The following is a 25,751-nucleotide window of genomic DNA, read 5'->3' as shown; positions in this document are numbered from 1 at the left end:
GAACTACAAAACTTTAGGTAGAAAAATAACCGTAGATCTTGTCTACACATGTTATTAACATGGACTATTATTAACTGTTTAGTCAAGATACAGTGCAATACCTCTTTGAAATAAATTGCAAAGAGTCCAGAGAGATAAAGAGCAAGAGTACCTCATTCCTGGCATTTAATAGTAACGTGGTATGAAATAGTTATCCATGGAGGTAAGTCAGAACAGCTACTGTACTTCCAAATGGAACCCAACTTAGTTCATGGTAACTTCAAGCACAACCAGTCCTTGAGATGAGGCAAGCCAGAAGCAACAGTTATCTAGGCCTCAAGGAACTTTTCCTAAGCCTTCAAATACAAATCTTAAATATGATCACAGCATTTTCATCCAATAAAAGAATAAGCCAAAGAAAGAAAAATAAATGTAAACCAAGTTTATTTTGCTCTTAAGTAGTGTTCTTTAAGCACTACAGCATGGTAAACAATGTAAATTAGTATAAGTCATCTCAAAAGCCAGTTTTTTTTTTTTTTTATTTTATGAGTTGTTAAAAAGATGCAGCCTATTCTAACAGGATAAATATTTTAACCATTTCACTTCGAGTTAATGAAGGCTCACAAATGAGCAACACTCCTCATTGAGGAAAACAAAAAGCTGTTGTCGACAAAGCGACAGCACACACACAAAAACAAAAGAACTGTGTAAAAATAACTAACTGTACTGTGTTCCCATACTCTTTAGAAGTTGCTTTACAATGGGATGATATGCACATGATCTTGCTGCAAACTTGCCATACAACTTGCAAATACACGTAGCCTATAGCCTTACCACTCAGTCCAGAAAGCTGCTAACTGCTCAGAACAAACGCAGCACTAGAATCCTCTGCTTAACAATTAATTCAATCTGCTTTACTCTTTACCTTTTCTCCTAGACTGCAGGACAGACTAGAAAGAAAATTACTCCGAATTAAAAATCGATACTCTTACAGGAAATTGTATTATTTTGCAATATAGTCTTTTACAAGTTACGTTTTGCCTATTTTCCCCTTAGCCACAAAATGGGCATGAAGTAATTACTTTGAAAATGCCTTAATTTTCAACTTCATGCAAATCTAAATAAAGATGACCAAACAAAAGCTTAAACAATGGAAGGATATTTCACAGAAAATTTCTTATACAAAAAACACATAAGAAAAAGGGCCACTAGGTGACATTTTAATTTACAAATTGGCATCATTTTGGTCAACAAATATCCAAGTGCTGTTTTCTTCTATCACAACAAAGTAGCTGTACAGAAAGAAAACTGCAAAACTTGTTTTATTTTTGTTTTTAATCGCACATCTCCTCAGGAATTTCATGTGGATTAAGGATGCCAGGTACAGACATCTGAAGTTTATGCTTCTCCTCTTGAGCCTGCCGAAGGGCTGTTTCTCTCTCCTCCAAGAATAAATCTGATGTGTCTTCACCTGCAAATTCCTGGGATAATTCACACAAAAACATCAGTTTATTGTCAAGTGCGTAAGGCAGAGTAATAACCTCCAACATAATACAGGCAAGATCTTCCCTTCCTGTTCCCTGACAGGCCACTTGCATGGTTTTCTGTTCCTAAGGTCACAATTAACAGAAAGCAATATTTAAAGATGTTTACTGTGTGTTACACGATGGGATGCCAAACGCAGCATCTGGAGTGTATGACCATTAAAAGGAGAATCATTTCAAGTCTGAAACATCTGACAATTGCAGTCTCAAGACAAATTACCAAACTATTTCCTACAATCTTTTAATTCCAGCATCCTTAGAAAAAATAAAGGCAGCATTAGTGTAGTTAATTTGAAAACCAGTCCCAATTCCAAGCAGAATGAAAAAACCTTATTTCCCATTAGATTTGGTTTTGCAGAGGTCCTAAGACATAAGGATTGTGATCACTATGCAAAACACAAGCAAAGATGTTCAAAAATAATTATAAAATTACATCCCTGTGAAAAAGGTTCCATGAACACCATGGACACCACTCAGTCACACAAGCCATTGGACAGAGTCCTTATTGCATTTGAAAAAGATGCAAAATAGTTCTATTTCTCAAAGAAACACTGACTCCACACTGTCCAAAAGCTTTCCAACAATATCCCGCTGAGAACTGTTTTTAATTTCTTGAGAAAAGCATGCCCAGCGTACCTTGATTTGGACCAGGAAATCCCTTAGGTGTTCCTTGAAGGCAGGAATATCCTGGTTTAAACTGAAGAGTCCTGTTACGAACAGCTTCACCTGGGCACTAACAGCAAACACATCAGTTAGAATCCCAACAAGTAAGAACCCACTGAGAAGCATTAACGAATCATGGCAGACTTACTCTTGCAGGTGAGGAAATGCAGATTTGAGGAGATTAGCCACATACTCCTGAATAAACATTTGGTTGTTCACTGGATTCCCAGGGTTTAAAGGAGTACTTATTTTTCCCTCTTCTACCAAGTTGAACATGTACGCAAGGATCGACGCATGCATTGTCAAACCTGCAAGATCCAAGCAGACACACGCAGTTGTTGTTGAGAACAGGATGTGCTGTATTATTCTGATGTTCAGAGGGATGGCTGGCAGCCCCTGCCCCACACAGAGGCACGTTCTCACCTGCAGTGTGCGAGGTGTCTGTGACCACGGAGAAGATGTGCTGGAGGATATCGCAGAAATACGTCTGATAGAAACTCTGGGCAGCCGTCTCCTCCTGTGCAACGTTCTGGAGTAGGGTATAAAGGATCTGAAGTCCTGCAAAACAGGCATTGCAGAACTGTGACCGAGAGAAGAACATTCCAACAGCTGGGAGATTTGGGCCTTTTCCAAAACAGCAGGAATGTCCCAGGAAATCCTGATGGGCAGCAGGACGCCCAGCATGGCACACAGGATGGCTTTATGAGGCACTGCCCCAGGCTGGCACTAGGAGGCATAACCTCCCAGAGATGGCACACCCCTTCTGCCTCATTATGCCATAATTTGCATATCATTAGCATTAAGAGCCAATCACACCATTTGATGACCAAAACCCTCTACCCGGACAACTGTTGGCTATTTAAACAAGGAAAGCTGTTCCAATATTTAGATTTACATGGGAACTTTTATTACTTTACTTGGCGCAATACAACTGGAAAACACCCTTTCTCCCCATCCCTAAATGGCTAAAAGAATCACTAGTTTCACCATTTTTGTGGCACCATTTTAAGCTGCTGCATCTGTTCAGCCATTTCAGAAGAGTGCCAATGCTCACATGGCAAAGAAGGCAAGTAGCAACTGCAGAAGTGCTCTCTTCCAGCTCCAGGAATGAAACAACCACCAAACACCACAGCCCATCCTTAGATCCCTGGCTGATACCTTGAAGCTGAGACAGAGGAGTTCTATCCTTGTGCAAATGCAGAATCACATGAACAATTTGCTAAGTTTGACTAAAGAAAAGGAAGAAAAAACAACAGCATTCTACCAGAAAATGTCTCATCTGTATTAAACACTTCCATTTACCTGTATCTGCAACGTTTCTCATTGTGTGTTTGAAAGCCCAAATAATAGAATCCAGTACAAGTTTGAACTGTGCAGGTGGAATGGCCAGGAAGGCTGGGAAGCAGTGAGAATTTACAGCTTGGAGTAGCAAGAAGAAGTTTGTTCTATGTTCAGGATATTCTTCAAAGTCCTAGAAGGGAAAAGGGGGAAAAAAGCCAAGTCTCCTTAAGTTCCATCACAGCATCTTCCATTAAACAGAGCAAGTCAGAACATACTGCACACTTACTGAGGAAATACTGGACTGAGCAGAAGTGTTCTTACACTTAAAATATTCATCAATTTTAGCAGATAGTCCTACACTGACATTTGAGTTCTGCTTGCAGAACTGTGGCACTCCAAGACCCCAGAAAAAATTACTAATAGCTTAAATCAAGAAAAATCAGAGAAACGCAAAGCAATTAAAGACATCTAACTAGACAGCTCAACTATAAACCAAGTACACTCGTTTGAGCAGAAATTTCACCAAGTGCCACAAATGTGTTCTGTGACTGGAAAAAAACCCATGAACCACAAGATCCCACACGTTGCAATGACGTTCAGAGGGAGATGTCTTATCTCAGGTTTTCAGCATAAATACCTTGTTGATCATGTTTAACGTGCACTCAAAAACAGCATCGAAGATCTGAGGTATTTCAGCAGTGATGTGTCCCCCCAGCTTGTTGACAATGATGGCCATGGTACTGAGCACCTCGGGCTCCCGAGCGGCCGGCACGTTCCGCTGGTAGTCGATGAGAACTGCATCCAACAACGGAGGAACAAAGTTTTCAGCTACCTGGGTGGAAGAGTAAGCCAGGTTATAGCAGTGCAGCTACTGAGCAAAGTCTCCAGCACAGCTTGTGGCCAAGTTCCTCCTTCAGTTACAGGCGACACTTTTCCTAAGGAAGTTGAAGTTCCCATCCTCTGTCTCCATCTTAAATCTCCTTCACTCTCTTTGAGGTTTCTCTCAGCTAAAATTAACTGAAGTATCTCAAACATTGCTCAGGCTTACCTCTTATTCTACTTCCTCCATTGTATTTTACACACCTCCTGAAGCAAGTTCCTGTGACCAACAACTGAACACAAAGCAGAGCTCTTCCCTATTCTGCCTTAGGAGTTATTTGTATAAAATGCATCCACTTACCATCTGCGGATCATTGGACCTGCTCACCCAGCCAGAAATTAATTTTAAAGTTTCCCTTTTTACAGTCCTCATACTTCTAATCAAGGGCTGCTTTGTAACCATTTCACCTGGAAAATTTTAAAGCTTCAGTTAATTGTGCGAGGTGTCAAAAAAAAAAAACCACCCAAAAAAACCACCCAAACCCCGAGGAAAACAGAAAAACCCCTTGATATTAACAAAACAGAAAAGACTTGATTTTTATATCTGAATGACAATGACTATTAAAGATTTCCTTTGTCTTTAATGCTTGACAGTTGTAAAAACATCTTCTGAGGCAACTGCAATCACAGCAGTTACTGCTCAAGGAGTTCACCAGGCCCACAGCCCCAGCAACTGCTTCCTCAACCTCACTGTGTGTGTGGCAATGATGAATTCTGACCATGAGATCAGCTGAATGAAAAGTTATTGATTTCTCTGACAGTTTTATTCTGAATTCCAAGAAGCTACTTCAAGGTAAACCAGCTGTGCAGTTACCAAGCTGCATTTAACATTCCAGTTTCCAGGTTCCTCCTGTGCACTGGCCAGAAAACTGGGCACAGCACAGAATTCAGCAACTGACTCATTTCAGCTTGTAATGAGCCACTACAGAAGCACATTCCACTGAGATGCCAACAGGCCTTGAGTTAGCTGGTAAAAATAAAGGAAGTAATTGAGAATTCCTTTTGTGATTGCAAGCCTGGCTCACCACGACTTTCAGGCATCTTCACTGGTTACATTTCTGCAAGACAGCCTTGCAGCAGCCCAGTCTCATCCCAAAACCCTACTGACACCTTCTGAAGGAATGAGATCCCATTTACAGACAGTCCTTTAATACTCAAAACCAGAGTAAGCTAAAAGAACACAGGCTACACTGCATCTCAGCAAGATGCTTATTAATTCTGAGTAAGCATCCCTGCATTCTCCTCAACTTGCTTGTTTATTGATGTTTCTTCCTCTCTCTAGAGCTAAGAGTTCTTTATTTGAATACAGCATCTGTTAACAAACCAAGATTTAAGTGAGCACTTTCAGTCCTTCCCCACTCTCCCAAACAGTAAAATTAACCTAACTGGGATGTTGTCTGAAACCTAATGGCAGACACTGCTAAACCCCATTTTCAGGAAGAACATGGAATTTCTTACCATTAGCCTGAATAGCTGCAGAAATATTTTCACTTAGGCACTTGTACACATTCAGCATATCTAAATAAATTCTTCCAAGCTGAATCACAAAGGGGTGGCCAACTGCTTTACACGCTCGTACATTGGTTTTCAGAATGCTACCAAGCTGCTTAACTGTTTCAGGATCCTTTAGAATATCAACATTCTGGGAAAAAAATTAGAGTTCATCTTCATTAGTGAATACAACCACCATTTGGCTTTCAATATAAAAGCCTAAGTTTAAACAATTTATTTTATACGCTGCCTAAAAGAAGAGATCACTCAAATTTATGGACTTTTTATAGAGATCCTGCAGTTTATTTCATGGCATTTCCCACTACCTCCAACAGAGTCAGGATAAAACTTCATTTCATTCTGCTTTTCCACAGAATTATTTTCGCTGCAGTGCTACAAGCATTACTCTAGTTAGAGAAAGAAGAAAAGCTAAGGAGATTAAGAAGTGAAAAACAGATAGAAGGGGTCCAAAGGAAAAGTAACTCCAACTTGCATAAGTTTCAGGCCCTGAATTATATTAACTGCAAATGGATTGTCTCTCGTGAAGTGCAAGACTGTTGTTCTTTAATATGTAGAGATAAAAGTATTTTCAAAAGACTGAAAAAAATAGAAGATAAGGTAAGAAAAGATGTAGTTTAGGAGAATGGTGGGAAAAGAAATTAAGAACAGTGAACAATATTTTTAGCATTTTAACTTTTCTGTTAACCAAAAGCCAAGCGAAAGGGAAGCATTAGTAAAAACTACTGCAATGAATTCTGTACAGTAACAGATTGTACTGTAAATCAGATTTAAACAAGTATTTCTTTTGTCATGCAAGTCTCTTCTCTCAAAAGAACACCTTCACTGTCACGTCAATCTCTGTCTCAGCCATCATATAATGAAGTACAGCCCAACCTTGTGCACTCAGTGTGAAAAATACAACCAGGGGAGGGCAAACATTGAGCAGGGTTTCCTCCCTGAACACAGGACACATTCAAACAGAAGAGCTCACCTTTGTTGCCTGCTGAATGATGCTGTCCCACACCTGGTTAGGCAGCAACATGTACTTTTCTATCAGATGCTCCTGCACAGTCTGGTCTGTCTGTGCCCCAATCATGTAGCCAACTGCCTCATAAAATGTGTGCACCTGATGGGAATAGCACCACCACAGACACCGAGGTTAAAAGGGACTAAGGAAAATCTCCATTTTACCAGACAGGTTTGAACTGTGTGCTGGCTCCCACCAATCCTGGAAGTATCTTTTTCCATGTGCCAGATCCACTCTGCCTGTCAAGTTCCACTGCACTGGTGCAGGTGCATGCTACTGTCATTTCATGAGCCATGCCTTTCCCAGACAGATTTCCCCTTCCTTTTCTGGAAAGGACTGGATTTTGGATTTTCCCTTTTGGGACTGTTCCTCAATCCCTCCTTCCCAAATACAAGACCTGTAGGTACATACTGTTACAGTAGGATATTGCTCTTTCCCAAAGCAGAATCACCAAGTTACACACAGTGTCTTCTTGAAGACATTCCAGAGATCAAAATTTCAACTAAATGCACTTTAATCTTCCTTCCAAGCATTCCAACTGATATCTCAGCAATGCAACTTGATCACATCATTCACGCCCTGACATTGTCCCTAGCCAAAACTGAATATAACTCAATCCTTGCAAAACACCCCTACATTTCAACAGGAAGGAACTGTGCATTAATCTTTAGGAATTACCCACAACCCCGAATCAAACCTACCTGTTGTGGCTGAAGGTCACAGATGATTGTGTTAATATTGTTCAGGATTTCATCAATAAATGGCATGACCTCTCCCACCTGAACCTGGACAAAGTGTCGGCGGCATTTTTGTGCTATTTTTATGAAGGTATCACAAGCCATGTCCTGGACGCCATCGTGGGTTTCTAAATTAAATCAAGGCAGTTACTGCTTTGTATTTTTTCCCTTCTATGGATAGGCATCCTTTCTTTAATAATTAAAACAGCAAATTAAAAAAAAAGGCAGATAATTACCATGCATAAATTCAAACAGCTTGTTGACTACCGTCTTCAAAAATTTCCAGTGAGCTCTCAAAAACCGTGGGTATTGACCTACTATGTACATTATATTTGATGCAATAATGGCTTTATTGTCCTTTCCTCGCTTTTGTTCACAGAGTCCCAGGAGATCCTACAACACAACAGGTTCTTAGTGGCCTCTTCAAGTTCATCTAGTTCCATTAAAAACATTACAAGCATAACATCCTACAAGCAGCTATAATAAAGATGGTTGCCACAATCAAGCTCAAAACCCAAATAAAGAAATAAAACCCCAAACAGGGGCATTAAGATTGGGGTGATGCAATCATCCAAACCCTGATCATTGTGTTTTAAACTAAGGAATCTCCATTTTAAATTATAACTAAGGATTCCTGCAGGGGGAGTTCAACAAGCCTTATAGTACTCAATACTGGCTGAGTAGCTGATAGACAAAAATAAAGACTCCACATCAAATAGAAGAAATTAAACTACATCTTCTGTATAACTTAAAACCAAACATTCTGTAAGAATCTTTGTATGACTTTTTAAAGTCTGTTACTCTCGTAAGAATATTATTCACATGTTAATCAAACTTTGAGTTTTATCAATGTATATAGAGATATAGCAAAAGAGCAAGGTGTTAGGCTAGTTACAGCCATGGGTTAACTTTGCCATTTCATAAGCAACCCCTTCCCACGTCTTCTGCATCTCCAAAGAATACATTTCATCATAAATTAAATATTTTTTGATGAAAAAGCTACTGGAATCAATGCATTGTTCATCGCCAACTTATTCATCACCCCTAAATTCAGGATGCAAGATTTTCCATTCATTTATTCTCCACCAAGGCAGCTGTCTAAGCTCACAGAGCAGCATTTCTGCAAACCTGGTTTCTCCAGCATGATCTCAAGTGTGACCAAGCTGTTGGTTCTGCAGCACCATACCTTAATCACTGTGACCAGGAATCTCTTTTCATCTTCCTCGTGCATGGCGCCGCTGATGGAGCCGATAGCCCAGCACAGGGTGTTCAGATTCTTCCACGACCACTCGGTGCCATTCACTTGATTGTGAAGCTTTTCAGTCATAATTCGTTCCGTGTCTGCGTAATCCAGATGTGTGAGATAAACTGAAAGACATCAATGGGGAATGTTTTAAAGCAGCAGCCTGGGTCTCAACTCCATAAGCAGATACATAAAAACCCACTGAAGCTCTCAGGTAAAAGTGTAATGTTTCCTTCCTGAGGTCAGGCTGCATGAGGTAGTAATTGAGGCAAAAATAATTGAGGCAGAAATTTGTTCCAGTTATTTTAAAGGTGGACAATACATTTCATTGAGAATTTAAATTCTAAGGGATCTCAGCAAAACATCACATGCAGGTGATGTGAAAAGTCTGTATCAATGCATGTCCCACGTGATACCAAGGCAAATTTTTATCAAAAGGCATCTGTACTGATGGTCTGTAGGGAATACTGGATTGACTGCCTGTGAGGGACATTTATACAGGGTGCAAGCCCACACATTTTCTTCAGCTCTGTATTTTAGTGTCACCACATTTGCTGGTTGCAAAAAGCCACGATTAAAGTGCAGCTGGGGCTCCTGAACGGGTCTAGGTGGAAGACTCAGGTATCACAACTCAGTCCCTTACATCAGCCCCTAATAGGATTATTGTCTCCAATATAAAACTCTAAATCCCAGCAAGTCAAGAGCAATTTACAGCCAGGTTCAGAAATAGATTTTTACTGTACCATAGAATACAGCTTCCACCACATTCTCCCCCTTTTTTTTTCTCCAAGTGAATCTTATAGGTAATATAACATAAGCAATAAAAACCTGACCTGCATTTTCATATGAATAATCTTGTACCTGGCAATACAACTTATGCTCAGGACTTAGAGTAATCGCTTCACAGAACAAAAACGGTTTTCACATTCTACTTGCAAATGTATTAAAGCAATTGTTTTAACACTGGCTATACCTATATCCCAAGCAGAAAGGTGAGAATAAAAATACCCACTACACCCACATACACTTTACATCTCACAAGCTTTCCAACACACACATTCCTAGTGCAACCTGTTGCTGAACACTCAGTGTTCCCATCTGCATTCGAGAAAATAAATTTAATGTTGACGGTCTAATGTCCTGAATATTTGACAAATCTACTCCCTTTGTTCCCTCAAGTTACAATCAGGACTCTTGATATTTTTTCCTGCTTCAAAAAAAATCTCATTATCACAAAATTTAGGACAAAAATTAGGTAGTGTATTACTAATCCATCAGGATATAAAACACTGTATGGTTTAAACAGGAAACTTCAGAGCAGCCACTGCCTCCTCCCTTTCCAGTCTGTGGAGTACTCCTCTGCTGATAACCATTTCACCCACACAGTCATTCAGATGCTAAGATAAAACACTGTAACACTCGGATGCAGCTGCACAGACCCACAGCACACAGACTGCAGCCAGTTCACTTACCCAACGTTTCTCTCATATTTTTATACAAGTTAATGGAATCCGTATCCTTCATGAATTCCCGAACTACCTCCCCTTGATCATTTTCCACGACCAGGACTTCTTCAGGCTTGGCCATGCGGCTGACCATGAGCAATCGCACCTGGGGGAAGTTAAAACTCCATCAAACTGCACCAGCAACACTCTGCCAGCTGCACAAATATCTCCAGAGCACTTTCCTCATCCACAGAAAGGGTATATCCAGCTGTACAGAAATGTCAGCTAACAAGCCATTAGCAGTAGAGCCTGCTGACTTCTCTCCCTCCTCATTAATGAACAAGCTGAGTAATTAAAAAAACCCCAACATCTGTAGTATTTATACTATCCAGAGCTCCAAAATGCTTCTGGCATATAAGGGGTCTTCTAAGGATCACTTTTTCCCAAACACGTGGGTTATCATCCAATTCTAACACTCCAGCCTTTCTGTTCACAGAAACTGTTTAATACAGACTCATTTTTAAATTAAGTATCTTAAAGCTGAAACAGCACATTAATACTATTATATACTGGTATCAACCTAAAGTATTTTCATGTTGATTATACAACTGGAGTTGAATTAATCAACTATCAGTCATTCTAAGGTAAGTTTTCCTATATCACCCCTTACATGAACCAAAATCTCTAATTCACAGACAGAATCTGAATGTTTACAGTGCCTTCAGTTGAACGTGGCTCACCTTGGACAAAACAGGCAAATAAAGCTGTCTCCTTGGAGGAACATCGAAGTGTTGGCTCCCCGAAAGCAGCGGAGAAGCCGACGTTGAGAACGGACTTTCCCTGTAGAGCTCAGCAGCTAAATGGTTCCAATACTCCAGGCAAATCTTGAAAATTTCAGTCTCTTCAACCTCTGATACCAACAACATGTAATGAAGAGCCTGGAAAAAAGTGGTTTAAACACCCAATTAGTGAGTGTATCTGCAGATCAAACCACATTGCCTCAAGGTCAGTTACCCAAATCCTGACAAAACGCCAAATTAATCTGAGAGCTTGGAACAAGAGGCATCAACATTGCAATGACATTACTTACAGGTCGGAGTTGTGACTGACAGAGCAACTCAACACCAAGGACTCCTGTCACTTATTGTTATTTTCAAAGCGTGTTTGTATTTTTAAAGCTGAAATAGCCTAAAGACATCTCAAAAATGCCATCACCAAACCAGCCTGTTTGTTAATTATCAAACCCACAGCCTCTGGAGCTTCTGCAAGGCATTTTCAGAACCTCAAAAAAGCCTCACCAGCTGGTGTCAAAGATTGCTATTCTCAAGACTATTGCTGCTACTTTTTTCTGGATCCTTTGACCCTGGAATACTGTTCTTTTGCTTTCAGAGAAGTCATCTACCAGAACATTTTCGACCTCTTTCCTGACAGACCAGCCAGAGCAGGCTGAGCAGGCAAAGCCACTGATGCAATTCTGACAAGCTCAGATACCAACCAGAGAAATTAAAACTACACAGGCAAACCTTTTTTGCCTAAGCTTATTATGCAGTCCCTGGTGAAAGATATCAAAGCAATTGCCCATTAGTGAACAAACAGAATGAAATTATAAAAGCTGAATATATTTTCATAGCTTAGGCACTTCAACAACTTAAAAGAATTAGAAAGGTAAAGACCTGATTCAGCATCTCCACCTACAGTGTCAAAAGAGGGACTCAGGGCAGCCATACATTAATCTTTACACATCCATTTCTCTTGGTAATTTCATTAAAAAACCCTGATGCAGACTCCTCTGCTAGTCTACAGAGATCCAGTGAATGAATGGAACAATTTCAGGAGACTGGCTACATCCAAAGGGCAGGAGAACAGGTTAGAACACACAGCTTTTTAAAGTAAACCTGTACTTCGGTTCTTTTACACCAGCACTTACAGAAGTTGAATTTGCAAGCATTTTAGGCAGGCATAAGAACTTGGGTAAACATTTCACTAATCTATACAAAACTGAAAGTCTTCAGAATGCAGTCTAGTGAATGTCTGTTTTACACAGTTCCTTCTAGTACAGCCTCAGTGTAACTAGAAACTTGGGCCTTGAGCTGTGTGCCCCTGATGCCGAGTTATTTTAAAAGCTTACTGCTCGGAAATTCAGGAATTACCTGGAACCGTTACCAGCTGCTCTACTGAAAATAAAAAAGTGATACTTCCCTGAGTCCATATGCTAAATGAGCTACAATTTGATATTTGCAGCCAATGTTATTAATATACTTATTTGCTTTGTAGAGGCAGATCTTGAGAACAGCCAATGTTCTTGGCTAGAACATACTAGAATACAGATGGGCACACTGGATTAAAGCTAATCAACCTGCAAAATGTACTTCCCCCTCCCAATATACCTGGTCTCCAGGTTTAAAAAAAATTTTTAAATTTTCTCCCCCTGTCCCAGGGCAGTTCAAGCCTACAGGGCTTGATTCTGCACACAGAAGATGGTTCAAGGGGATATGGAGCAACTTCTATTCCCTTGGAGTGGAGCAATAGCAAAAAAAGTCCCCATAGAACAGTTCAATCCCAGCAAAATAGTTATTCACAACTGAAATACAACAGAAAACCCTAATAATTACAGCATGAAGCTGTACCCTCAGCGCTTCAACCTTTGCAACCCTCCACTCCTATCTCCATCTCCAGTATTTACCACAATCCCAGTGGTTTTACTGTCAGTCACTTGGTAGGGCTCTGCTACTGGCACACACAGTCTTTATTACATACAAAGTCTCATCCTTGGGGATTATTTAAAGCTTTTCAGTTGGGAAACAGCAGACTAGACAAGAAGCTACATCAGGAAGGAGGAGCTGGCCTACACCATGTGCTGGACCACAGAGAGCAGCTCTGGATGCTCAGTGGAAACACTCTGATAAACTCATAGCAACACACATTCTTCATCTGAGAGTTAAGCAGAAACACATGAACCCATGGAAAACAAATATATTAATTTACTTTGAAGCACTATTTAACACTTCCATGGAGGAACAAGTAAGAAGAGGGTGAGACAGAGTTACTGACAAAGGATCACTGAAAACAGAATGCCATTGAAGCATACTAGGACACAAACCTTTTGAGAGGGTTTTGGGTTTTTTCTCTTTAAATACAACGATCTAGAAATTCCATTAATATCACATGCTTTGAGCATAACAACGCACCTGCTACATTTCTAAACCAGATAAACCAAGATACTTACCTCCATTAGTGTTTCCCTCAGATTTAACCTTTTCTCTATAAGTAGGCCATGCTCCTTGAGGAACGTGCAGAGGAACAAACTGAGATTCTGAATGAAGTTCTGCTCATCATCCTTTCCATTTGAGTATGCAAGTCGGATATTGGTATTTAAAGGAAGCATCTAACAAAAAGAAATCATCAAGAATTGCCCTTTTTATACAGAATAACTACTTTGTATTAACAATTATACTGCTGTCTGTTTTTTAAGGACCTTTAAGATGGACCAACATTCCCAAGAGATGAAATCTTTCCCCCCCTTTTTTTTGTTGTTGTTGTTGTTTTGGGTGTGTTTTTTTGTTTTGTTGTGTTGTGGTTTTTTGTTTGTTCGTTTGTTTTGTTTGGTTTTTGGTTTTTTGGGTTTTTTTGGTGGTTTTTTGTGTTTAAAAAAACCCTTCACCCATCCATTTATGATATAAATACACTGAGGAAAGAACTCATGTACCTCAATCTGAACTGCTCAGAGGGGAATCATCAAATTATATAAATTTGATGTATGGCTTTTAATGAGAAAATTTTTCTATCTGTTCCAAAGATGAAAAAGAAACTTTCAGAAGTTAGGTCAGTTTAGGTCTTGAGACACATAGCTCACATTTCCCCAAGAGACAACCCAAGTGATCAAAATATCTCTTAAATTAATCAAATTAATAGATACAGCAGGAATACAGCTGCAATCAAGTTCAGAAAAACACACTTGGCATCTTCTGATCAAGCCACAAATATTACCAAAGAACAATACTTTTCCTGTCAAGAGCTCTGTAATAAACATAAACCTGTCAATACAACTTTCTGCAGAAATGGATTTGGTGCTATGAAATTTAAAGGGAGATTTCTGAAAAACATTTACCTGTTTTAACTGCATCATGGTCAGTGTAAAAAGTGTTACAAACTGTTCTTCATACTGGCTTACACTGACACCTGCAATCTCTGTGAGGCACTTCAAAGAGACATTTCGAAACATGGGAACATTTAAGAACTGTTGAGGGAAGAAAAAAAATTAAGAGCATTACAGAAGTGTTGTACAGCTTTTCTGCAACTTGTATTTAAATTTAACAGCTATAATATTTTTTTTTTTTGCAAGAGTACCTTGTATATTAGTGTGCTGATTAACTTGGTCTCAAATATATATCCCAGAGGAATCCAGTTCAGAAATCGTAGCAAAGTTTCCAAAGTTGCATGTACTAAGGGAGCGTTTTGGGAGTTTTCCTGTAAATGACCATTTAGAGTTTATGACATTGTGACACTATTAGGCACAAAGGGGGGGGGAATTTTGAAAACATCATTAAAGAAATGTGACTTACCATCACAAACTGACACAGCTGAAATATCTGAGAGAATTCATTGCACATGCTGTAAAAAAATTAATTAAAAACTAAGCATTTCTGTATTCCATAAATCAAGATATCTATGCACACAGGACAGGTGCTTAAGACCTACACCCATGGAAGGATTCAAGAGCCACCAAGCTTATATTCATTTTAATGATAATAATGCATATTTGAAGTAGCTTGAAGCCTGTACCTGCATATTCTAAGGAAAGAAGGAAATAGCATTCAGCACTTATTGATTGTGTGTTAAAAGCACAGGAACCATCAGCCAACAGATGCTACTTGCAGCAAGGTACAAGTCCTGTGTGTACAAAAGGGAGGTAGGGATCCCCTAGGAGCACTGCTTCAAAGAAAACTCAGTAACCCTCTCGGGCTCAGAAGTGGAATTACACAGCTGTAGGTGTTCTCACAAAAGCTCCAAGTGAGAGCGACAATTCAGCAGCAAGCACAGAGTCTACTCTTCTCATTAAGATTTAAACAGATATACTTGCCTGTCTTTCAAATGCTTAGCTTTTACTTGAGTAATCTGGCCGCTGGAAAAATCGAACACTTCCTCACTGAGCAGTTTGAGGATGACCATGTTGTTCTGGCAGAGGCTCTCACTGGTCCTGCTCGCTCCCACAATATCGCTGATGAACGTCGGCCAGTGCTTCGGCCACTCCTGCTTCAGGATCTGCAGAGGGAAGCAGCCTTGAGACACAGCACAGGCAGAGATTTTACCATAAGGTTTAAAATGTTATCAACTCTGGCTTACCTGAACAAGAATCATATTCAGTTTTCCAATATACACTTTCTCCTTCTGGAGAAAAGAAGAGAAGAGTCAGGTTTTGCATAACACTCCCTTCCCTCATCCTCCCCTGAGAATTCTTCACTTACTTCTACACACGCCGGGTCAGATGAGGTCTTGATAATTAGGCCAACAACGTATTTTTTAATACCTGCAGAAGAGGTAGGGATTTATTTTCAGCTATGCCAGCTATCACAGATGTAGCAACAAGTATTTCTTAGTTCAGACTCTTCATGGTTTTAAACCAGAAACACCTCTAACGGGCCAGATAAGCATGCATCAGTGAGTATCCCTCATGTGCTACATGGGAAAAATACACCTTTATCAATCCTGACAGGGGATATTTCAGATGCATGAAATGGCTTTACACCTAAACTATTTCAATAAAGCAAAACACTAAGGACTGGAGTGTCCTTGGTGTAACTTGTATCAGATCAAAGTGAACTCAACAAACAGAGCTTCCTAAGTACGACTCCAGTTTTAATGCCAGCTTTGCTCAAGTGCACGGAAAGCTTTGACACATCACCTGCACTGCATGCAGAAGTTCAGAGGTGCTCCAGTCCACTTAGGAGATCCATTTTAAACACAGGATTTCCTAAGCACTGTGCCAGAGCTTAACAAAGCTTCCCCTGTGAAATCCTAGAAGAACAGAACTCCTCACTTCATTCACTAACACAGCACAATTTGAGTGTGAACCACTGGGTTTTTATAGCAGATATGGATGCTGTGTGTCCACAAACTCAGTAAATATTGCTTTACCTCTTTTTCTTTTCCTTACATTGGCAATTGGCCAACCAGCAGCACACAGGGTTTAAAACAGTTTATTTTGTTGTGTTTCTTCTACAGATGTTTTTAAATTATTTTAGAGTTTTCAGCTCCACCACAAAACCAGAAAAACCTCAATCACTGTAGGAAACTACACTGCCCAAAGTTTCATTTTGCCACCTAACCCTCAGCTCAGCCTAAAAAAATCCATGGAAACACTGACTTTCCAAGTGCCAATATCCATTCCATAGAGGAACACCTGACTCCCAGGAAAAGGCAGGCACAGAGGGCCTGGAGTCATGACCCAGGTGAACATTCCAGGAGCTCAGCTCTGACACCATGCTTCAAAACAGGCAAGTGTTTCCTTGTAGTACAGAAGTTGGAGAATTGGTGGATGCTTTGCTATTCAAATTCATGAACCCAAAAATCTTGTTTCAATCATTTATTCAATGAGACAAGTCAGCTGACTCATATGCTGACAGAATGCATACACTGAAGATTTCAGAAGTTGTCACTTCAAGAAGAATGTCTTCTGTTGAAGACATAATCTGCAGCCTCTGTTCTAAGTTTTAAAACTTGTCTAAGACTTGACCGAATTTAGTACTTCGCTTTTATTTCAGGCTTAAGCAAGAGGATTAAAAGGGACAGTTTATTAACTGCATCCTCGTAAAATCTGGACAAGCCAGATCTAGACTTTGAGCCATCAGACCCATTCTAGACAGGAGCTGTTCTACAGGTAGTGCCAATTGCAAGTGGAACTATTCATCATCATCAACTGAGATCAATCCCCATTGCTCCAGGAGAATGGCCATTATTAAAGGATCACTGTCAGGCCCTGGGTGAGAGTTATTACCAAGCACTGTTCTGACATCATAGGTCTGGTCTGATGTTCTAAACCTGAAACACGCTCTTTGCTGAAGCATTACAATTCATCAATGAATTATTTCATTTTCAATTATACTATTTCCCCAAACAGTATGGAAATACGTTTGCAGTGCCAGAAACACAACTATTATGACCACCTGCCAAACCACTAAGGGAAGCCTACTGTTGCAACTTCTTACATTTCAAAAAGGAATTAAAAATAATATTGCTCTTAAGAGTTCCAACTGCAAATCCATGGTGTTTTCCATGTTGCTGTGTCAGTGCCATTGTGCTACTCAGTAACAACTTGAATATTGTGCTGCCATCGACCCAGCCTTGGGACCAGCAGAGAACAACAGCTGCTCTGCTTCACAGCTTCTCCATTAGAAAAATAAAAATAAAGAGTAAAAACGGTGACCACAGCTCAAAAAACAACCTAAAAAGTTTGGTCCTTTTCACACATCCCACTGCAGGGTCCTGAGGTCATCCATCCAGTGAACAAAGTCATGTTCTTAATCCGCTAAAAGCAGCAGCTATCCAATTCTCTAATGCTCTTTTTGGCTCAGATGTAGTTTTCTACTTTTTTTTTTTTTTTTAACTTCAAGTGTTATGGTTTCTGCTCCATATTTAATAGCTCATTTCTCATTCCATAGGAAAGTTAATTTTCAGCAGAACAAATATATGTCAAATTTATATTGTGACAAAAATCAACCCAGAAGCTCATTACCACTTTTTAGCAGAACATGTCCAAGAAACTGTTCAGGGGATAGTAACCCATAGGATAAGCTAAAAGCACTGTGTTTGGGGAACTCAAAAGGAAGTGTTATGTTAAAAAGGAAAGCACCTGCACAAGCCCCACAAGCAGTGCCTAGGTCTCCTCCCATCAGAGAAACAGCTGAACAAGGCTTTAAGAGGCCAACACCACAACTGCCAAGTTCAGGCCCTTCTCTGAGCCAAGCAGGAAGAGACAGACAGTGCAGGAAAACAGACCTTCCAATAAAACAAAACAAAAGCCACACCAACCACAACACCCAGGACACACAAAATGTTCTTCAAAGCTTATCTGACCTTGCAATTGCACTGATCTCAGGACAACCAAAGGCAGCAGGCTGTGCTCCAGGCCTGGACCAGCCCCACTGCTGGAATTTTCTGGAAAGCTAACCCGGTAAGTACTTTTGTACAAAGCACCATAAAAGGGATGACAGAGCAAGGGCATGAACGTGAGGCCTTTGGGAACATTCCTGGGTGTCCATTTGATACTGTCATCCTTCTGTGAAAGTTGCTCCTTGACAGAGAGGCAAACATCCAGTAAAACTGAAACACTTCCTGGAGGGAAAGTTGTTTTCCCAAGTGACCCAAGCTGTGCCATGCTTAGAGTGGAACTGGGACAGTTGAGGAGCGTCACGTTATCAAACATGAGTAATTTCTGCAGCCTGAAGTTGAGGAAATATCCTCCAGTTTAACCTTTGGGTGTGCTCTAGGAAGCCATTACCTCTCCTGCACACTCTGTACCCCGAGCACAGGGCTCCTGTCACAGCCCAGTACAGCAGGTAAATAACCATGGACACAATCAGCAAACACACACCTGCAACAAACCCCCTTCTTGTCCTCAAGGCACACAGGCACAGCCTTCTGTGCAATCACAGAGCACAAGCATTTCACAAGTGTCAAAAATTATTCTAGCTGCTGCTGCAGATGCAAGCTCACTCTAATTTACTAAGATTAATAAAGTCTCTGCCTGTATTAAAAAATAATAGGCACAAATGAATCAGGTGGGCAATGAAAGTCAGCAAATTAATATTATCTTGCAATCAAAATTAGAATTTCAAATGCCAAAGCTGAGCTGTCCCCTCTGGGGATGTCTGTATGCATACACACTTACACTGAACTGTTAAGTCCCAAAATGTAGTCAAAATACCATCTTATTTCTAGTGATAAGAAACAAAGCTTTCCCATACAGTCCCACAACCATCTTTACCCCTTAGTGGTGAACTGAATCAATTCATGATCCATGCTTTTCAAGAGAAAACTCATAAAACCTCAAAAAAGGCAGAGTTTGTCTTCACACATAATCAGAAGTGCCATGTAACTCATCCCCTCTTCTTTACAGAGAGCCAAAGAAACATCTTCCTCATGAAGCAGGCCAGGAATTTCCATTAAAATATCTCACTGCTGCACAGAAACACCTCCTCTACAGCAGCTCCCACCGCATCAAAAGCTTTACACTCAACTCCAGGACCTTCCTGGAAAACACTGAACTGCATCTCTGAACACTTCACTTTTTCATGTCAGAATGAGAAAAGTTGTACAAGCAATTTGTGTTTCCTAATGAAGAAGTGCTTTATCCATTCCAGCTCCAAACACTCTAGACAAGCTCACTCTGTTCATGGGAACACTGTTTCATTTCACAATGCGGGATTAATGAAACGTATCACTGCACTGAAGACCAAAAAGCCTTTCTTTCCAGGCAGGTTTTCACACTGCCAAAGAAAATCCTTTTGATACCACAGCACTTTAATCAAATGCCATTCTTTCTGAGTGTTATTAAACAATCAACTCTAAAGGATATCAGTTTAAAGCAATTTAGTATCACACCTCAGTAAAGCAAGAACTCCAACTGGAGAATGATGCCCAATCCCCTGGCAATCAGCCAGGTTCAGCACTGCCTGGGATGTTCTGGAATACATCACCTGCCCCAGCCAGGCCTCAATGAAAACCACATGAGATCATTTGTGTATGTGGAAGAGCCATTAAAATCACCCAGAGCAAGGCTAACCATTGCTGGGGGCTATGACCAAACATGTCTCAAGGCTGAATGTGCAGGTCAGGCATCTGATTTAACCCAATTTTACCCCATCTGAGCCTCAAACTCCACTTTTGTCTACAAAACCAACTGGTTCCCACTGCTAACTTCAAAAGCAAATCAAAAGTAAGAAAAACAAGAAGCCATCAGGTCAGTATTTTAGAATGATAAATTGATTGTTTTGCCCAATTCTTCTTTCAGGATTAAGAGAAGATAAAACCAAACTTTTCAAAAGTGCTCACAAACAACACCACCTGAGGAAGAGAAAGCTATTTCGCAATAGTTGTGTTTTAACAATAGTTAAAACACAGCAGGGCCAGAAAAGCTCAAACCCAAAAGCTACTTTAAAACAAAAGAAAACCTTCAGAACAGAGCTTCAAGTCTAAAGAAACATCTGAAGAAAACATTTATCTCCTTGCATTCGAAATTCAAGGCTGGAAGCTGAAACCCTCCAACATACAGACAGAAGCAGCACCAAACCTCTGGCTAACCTCACAGCCCAACAAGTCATTCTGATGTACAACTTGTTAAAAACAAACAACAAAAAATACCAACATAAAAGAAGTTACAGTTCATGCTCTGTAATTAACAACATTGCTTTATTTCTTGCAACAAGTTTCACGGAAGTAATTTCAAAACCTTTTTTATTCACTGACCATTTAATTCAGATCTGCTCTTGACTTTAACTCTTAAGCACTGCTGTTGCTAAAAAGGGGGAGCAGTGTTTTTCCTGTAAAGGCACTTAGTTTCCTCTTAACCAATAGTAAGATTTGTCAGCTGTATTTACTACACCAACCAACCAGACCTGCAGAAGACACATTTTATAGATTATGATATAAGGTAAAACTGATTTGAAACCTGCACGATTTGCTTTGTCACTAAGCATTCCACTGTACACCACGTTTCAGTTTCCTGCACACACATTCCAGCAGCTACACTTCAAACAGGAAAATCCTGTCAACCAAAGAACAGCTGGAGCCAAGGAAACCTCAATTTAACCAGCCTTACTATCTCCCAGGTAATCAAGCCACCTGAATGAGCTCTGGAGCAGCTCTTTGTACCAGCCAGTATAATCAGCCAAATAAAAAAATTAGAAAAACAACTACCACAGACCAGATCAAACTGGATTAGAGATGAAACAGATTCTCCCTCCTACACCACTGAGGCCAAGCTGGATAAAATACCATGGTACAGAAAATACATTTGGTTCCTCTTCTACTGCACAAGTAAAAGCCAGCTAACCCAGTTTCCCTTGAACAGGATAAAAGTCAATTTCACAATTTTCATTTGACTCTGTCAAAGGGAAAGTGTTTTAAAAGATAAATAAACAGCACACTTTTGTTAGTATAAAGGATTTTTTTATTTCCTCTGGAGTCTTCATAGATATCTAAGTCAGAAAAATAAGAATAGGATACTTCAACATGATTACACAACCACAGACAGTAACTTTATCTTGGCTAGTAACATATGGAGTTATTGCATCTTCTTAGATGGCATGAACCACTCCAACAGCACTGTCACTGTCAGGGAAAAAATGACACAAAGCACAGGCAGCAGCAACCTCACTGCTTCTCAGCTCCCCTATTGATTAAGAGCATGAATTTTAAGACACTGAATTACTTCCTGTATTTGGCACTTGTTCAGTTCCAAACTATCAAGTTATGTCCACCCCTGTAACATCTGTTCTCCATCTCCCTTCACCAGTGGGCAATACTCCTAAACTCCTTTTCCTACTGCTCTGCTCCCACAGCCAAAAGCTTTCAGACAACAGCTCCAAAATACTCAAACTAAGTGCTCATAGTCAAAGATGTAACAAATATGACTCAGCTGAGATACTCCAATAATTAAAAGCACAAAGAATAGTTCACTTTAGCTAACTAAGGTGGTTCTTTCAGTTTCTCAAAAGGGCATAGATGTTGGAGCCTTAGCTGAAACTGTTCCCTAGAAACCTCCAATAGCAGAATGAATGGAAACTTCACTTTCAGTTTTGCTTTCAAAGACAGCTACCCTTTGCCAACCTAGAGCTGGAAGGGTCAGGGGAAAGGTGAGAAGAGGAATAAGCACAAAACTGTAGAAGTCTCTCTCCATGTGTTTGTTTTCATCAACACTTAAAACTGCATTTTAATTAATGCAGCTTCAGAACCTAAGGTAGTAAAAATTTAAAGTATGTCTCGGCATGGTTAATAAAACCTCACAGCAGAACACAGAATTCTGGAACTTTTAATTAGTTCCAAAACCAGCTTTTAGTAAAAAAAACAAGTATAGTGACACCATTTAATGTCAAAAATTTAAAGGGGTTGCAGTTAATGTTTTGAAGTCCAAGCTGTGATGGCTTGACAGCCAACCATATGAGAAGCACTAACCCTGTCACCACAGGGGTACCTCCATTTACTGTAGCCAATGTCTGAAAGTCAGCAACACTGCAAGCTGCAGGGGAAGGGAAAACCCAAAAACTAAGCACAGAATTTATTTAAAGACTTCCAGCTTCTTTGCATTGGTGGGAGACTGGGACTTACCCTAGACTGCAGCAACTACAGCAATCTGCCTGTTTATACACTTCATTAAACAAACCCAACTGCACTGTACCTATTTTAAAATCATTGAACCTGCTTACAATTTCAAAATAATGACACAAGCCTGCACAAGGTAACAAGGGGGCCCCAGAGTGGACACAGCTCTCAAAGGGTGAAGAGAACAAAACCTCCTGTGCCAAGCACAGAGAATGAAAACCTCTACCTCAATGCCAGCGGCTCACCTCAGATGGTTCAAAACTATCAGTCACACCTGTTCCCACAGATTTACAGAATTTCAGCTGCTCACCAACCCACCGAGACCACTATCACAAAAGTGAAAGATGTGGTTTCACCATTCAAGATATTGTGACACATGACAGAAGGTTACTTAGAGACTGACGGTCTAAATCTAGGTTAATGCACAAAGTTATGAGGAAGAGACAAAAATCCCTCCCTACCTTCACACTGGTTCCTTGGAAGAATCTTCCATCTTGTTTTTATCACATTTTCCAAGATCTGCAGTCCATAATACTGAAATTGGAGAAGAACAAAATGTGAGTACATTACTGTAGGACTAACTAACTTGTAGGACTCTCATTCAATCAGACATTCACACTTAACATCTAAGACTTCAAGATTATTAAACTAACAATTTTATTAAATATATGTCTATTCACCCATTTACTGAGGTTTCATGCATTTTATTTTCTTGTTTTATTCTTGGCTATACTAAGTCCTGCTGTTTGATCATGCTCACACCAGGAGGGAAGAAAAAACGATAATGAAAGGCCCTCTGGCAAACAATTTTGGCTATCTGGAAAAGTAGCAGCCAGATATGAATTTGTATCACAAATGACTGCTCCTAAGTTTGAGTATTAACACAACCAGGCTCCTAAAATATTTAGCAGCTTGGATGGTGTCTCAAGCTTCCTATTGTTCCTCTAAAAGCTGGAAAAAAAAAATTGTCTTAGCATCAAATGTCCTGACACTGGCACTTTCTAGAGAAAGTATTTCCCAAACTTCACTGGTGTGTTACTTTAGGAACAGCAAGACAACCCACAGGTTTATTTAATTTCAATCCCCACCCCAATATGGCAGCTATTTCTACTATTTAAAGATGAACTTTTGTGCTCAGTCAAAGAACAATAAAAATGTGAATAAGCTCTTGGAAATCATTTTACCTTTCAGGAATTCCTTCCTATGTTCTTACCCGAAACCATTAACGTTGCAAATGGCCATTCCCTCTGCCCATTTGTCCCTACTGCCAACTCACAGTAACAGGGAAAGAAGTTTGTCATGGCATGACCAAAGAACATTAATATGTAAAACCCCATTAGCATGAATAGACAGGAGAGAAAAGGGGATGAGGAGTTTTACTTTATCTACAGTGGATTAGGGAGAAAAAAAAAATCACAACAATGCCTGAAAGGTAAACTCAAGTTTCCACAGTTCCAAGTTTGGCTGAGAATAAGAGTTCCTCTTTAAAATGGTTAGTTGTTACACCAAGTAGGATCATTAGCATTTCGACCAGAGGGATCATACAGACTTCAAGTTAATTAAACAAACTACAATGTAGACTGTCCCAAGCTACATTGCCTTAAAAGAGCATTTTTGCTGTTCTCATCTTAACATAACCTACATCTCTTTGCTTCTCTATCTGATCCCAGTTCCCAGGAGATTTCAGGTGCACATCCCGCATTCGCAAAATATTCTGTCCCCTTCCAAAACCTTGGGCACCAGGAAAAATTATGAATTACAGAAAGTTGGCATGGTATTTTTATTTCCTCCATGGTCAGCAGCAAAAGCTTATCAACTAGATTTTAACCTGTAAATTGATTTAATTACATGACATAAAAGCTAAATGAAATCAAGGGAATTTTCATGAAGGAAAATGTGCAAAAACATTCTTTAACAAGATGCCTCACAGGAATTGATTCCAGCCACTGCTATAAATTTACAGACACCATCTGCAACTGATCCAGGCTAATGATACAAAACATACTTACAAAAGCTCCTAACAGTGTTAACAGTATGAATATTTACATCAGACAGTGCTAACTTTCCTGAAGCACATCTAAACTAGTGAAATTTCTAGGTTCCCCAGGCACACACATTGATTTTTCAGGTATCAACTAACTAAACACGTTCACTTTCTCCACAAGTGAACTTATTCAGCTTTTACACCAAAATAGCAAGTCTAGTTTCATTTTTAATAAACACTAGATGACCAAATGAAACTCAAATAAAAAAAACTTAACAAACTAAGGACAGACCTCCTCTTCAGTGGGTTTTTCCCTCACTGAGAATTTCCTGGAATCAAATGAAAGGACAGACACCTCTAGCAACCTGCCACACTTATCCCTCATTACCTGTTCAAACATCTCATTTGTGTTTATGGACCTCAAGCTGTTCATGCTGCAAAGGTTTCTGCTCATTCTTTTGTGACTTCAGCTCTGCCCTCTGCAGTGTCTTGTCCACATCTTCCTCAGTCCCCAAAATGCTCCTTTCCCCTAGAACTCACAGCAGCAGCTGCAGAATCACTGTGTACAACCCTCAGCTGCACATCCTTCTTGCCACACCACCCTGGAGGGGCTCCATCAGCCCCAACATCCTACAAGGGGCCTTCAGGGGCCTTTACTCTGCTTCATTTCGTGGTTCTAATTATCCTCATTTCTGATGAAAAACACCACTCCCAAAAAAGTCACTGATACCAACCACAAAGTTCTGCCTTTTAAATCAACTACTGCAACAGCACATGTGAACACATTTTAACTCTGTGTAAGACAGAAGCATTTCAAAAACTAATTTGCCCTTGGTTTGCTCACTGCTAATTGTCTAGCACTAATTCACTGGCCAGTTATGAAGATGAGGGACATGCAACAGCAAAAGACTCAAAAAAAAAAAAAGGCATGAAATGATCCCTATGGTAGAAATTTCTATGGCACCCTTATTACTTATTTTATGCACCGAATCCCTTTCCCTCCCACCTCCCAAGAAACAAAAAACAATTGATGAACAGAATTCAGTTAAAGGGAATCAAAAGGGTAGACCTTGTGGAGGCCTGCCGTCAAAGCCTAGCTGTGTCAGTTGCACAGGAAGACACCCCTTTTCTTCCTATTACAAGCAATCAACATAATGGAA

General features: G+C 40.0%; 1 protein-coding gene across 1 annotated transcript in view; it reads right to left on the bottom strand.

Annotated features, from left to right (window-relative positions):
- Positions 1-406: 406 nt before the first annotated feature.
- Positions 407-25,751, bottom strand: part of XPO1 (exportin 1) — a 35,169-nt gene continuing 9,824 nt past the window's right edge. Inside the window, exons 4-25 of the mRNA XM_066316558.1 lie at positions 23,069-23,141; positions 15,755-15,816; positions 15,633-15,677; positions 15,370-15,551; positions 14,852-14,900; positions 14,637-14,756; positions 14,398-14,526; positions 13,516-13,674; positions 11,030-11,227; positions 10,317-10,455; positions 8,788-8,969; positions 7,838-7,994; positions 7,566-7,729; positions 6,829-6,963; positions 5,805-5,988; positions 4,648-4,754; positions 4,105-4,299; positions 3,489-3,657; positions 2,610-2,744; positions 2,335-2,494; positions 2,160-2,256; positions 407-1,460 (exon numbers count right to left, since the gene is read on the bottom strand). Of these exons, the coding sequence (XP_066172655.1) occupies positions 1,314-1,460; positions 2,160-2,256; positions 2,335-2,494; positions 2,610-2,744; positions 3,489-3,657; positions 4,105-4,299; positions 4,648-4,754; positions 5,805-5,988; positions 6,829-6,963; positions 7,566-7,729; positions 7,838-7,994; positions 8,788-8,969; positions 10,317-10,455; positions 11,030-11,227; positions 13,516-13,674; positions 14,398-14,526; positions 14,637-14,756; positions 14,852-14,900; positions 15,370-15,551; positions 15,633-15,677; positions 15,755-15,816; positions 23,069-23,141 (2,988 nt within the window). The 3' untranslated portion in view covers positions 407-1,313. The remainder of the gene's footprint in view (positions 1,461-2,159; positions 2,257-2,334; positions 2,495-2,609; positions 2,745-3,488; positions 3,658-4,104; positions 4,300-4,647; positions 4,755-5,804; positions 5,989-6,828; positions 6,964-7,565; positions 7,730-7,837; positions 7,995-8,787; positions 8,970-10,316; positions 10,456-11,029; positions 11,228-13,515; positions 13,675-14,397; positions 14,527-14,636; positions 14,757-14,851; positions 14,901-15,369; positions 15,552-15,632; positions 15,678-15,754; positions 15,817-23,068; positions 23,142-25,751) is intronic.

Source organism: Sylvia atricapilla, chromosome 3 (assembly GCF_009819655.1).
Source record: "Sylvia atricapilla isolate bSylAtr1 chromosome 3, bSylAtr1.pri, whole genome shotgun sequence".
In the NCBI taxonomy this organism is placed as follows: Eukaryota; Metazoa; Chordata; class Aves; order Passeriformes; family Sylviidae; genus Sylvia; species Sylvia atricapilla.
The sequence above is the reverse complement of the archived record's forward strand: the minus strand, read 5'-3'. Positions and strand labels throughout refer to the sequence as shown.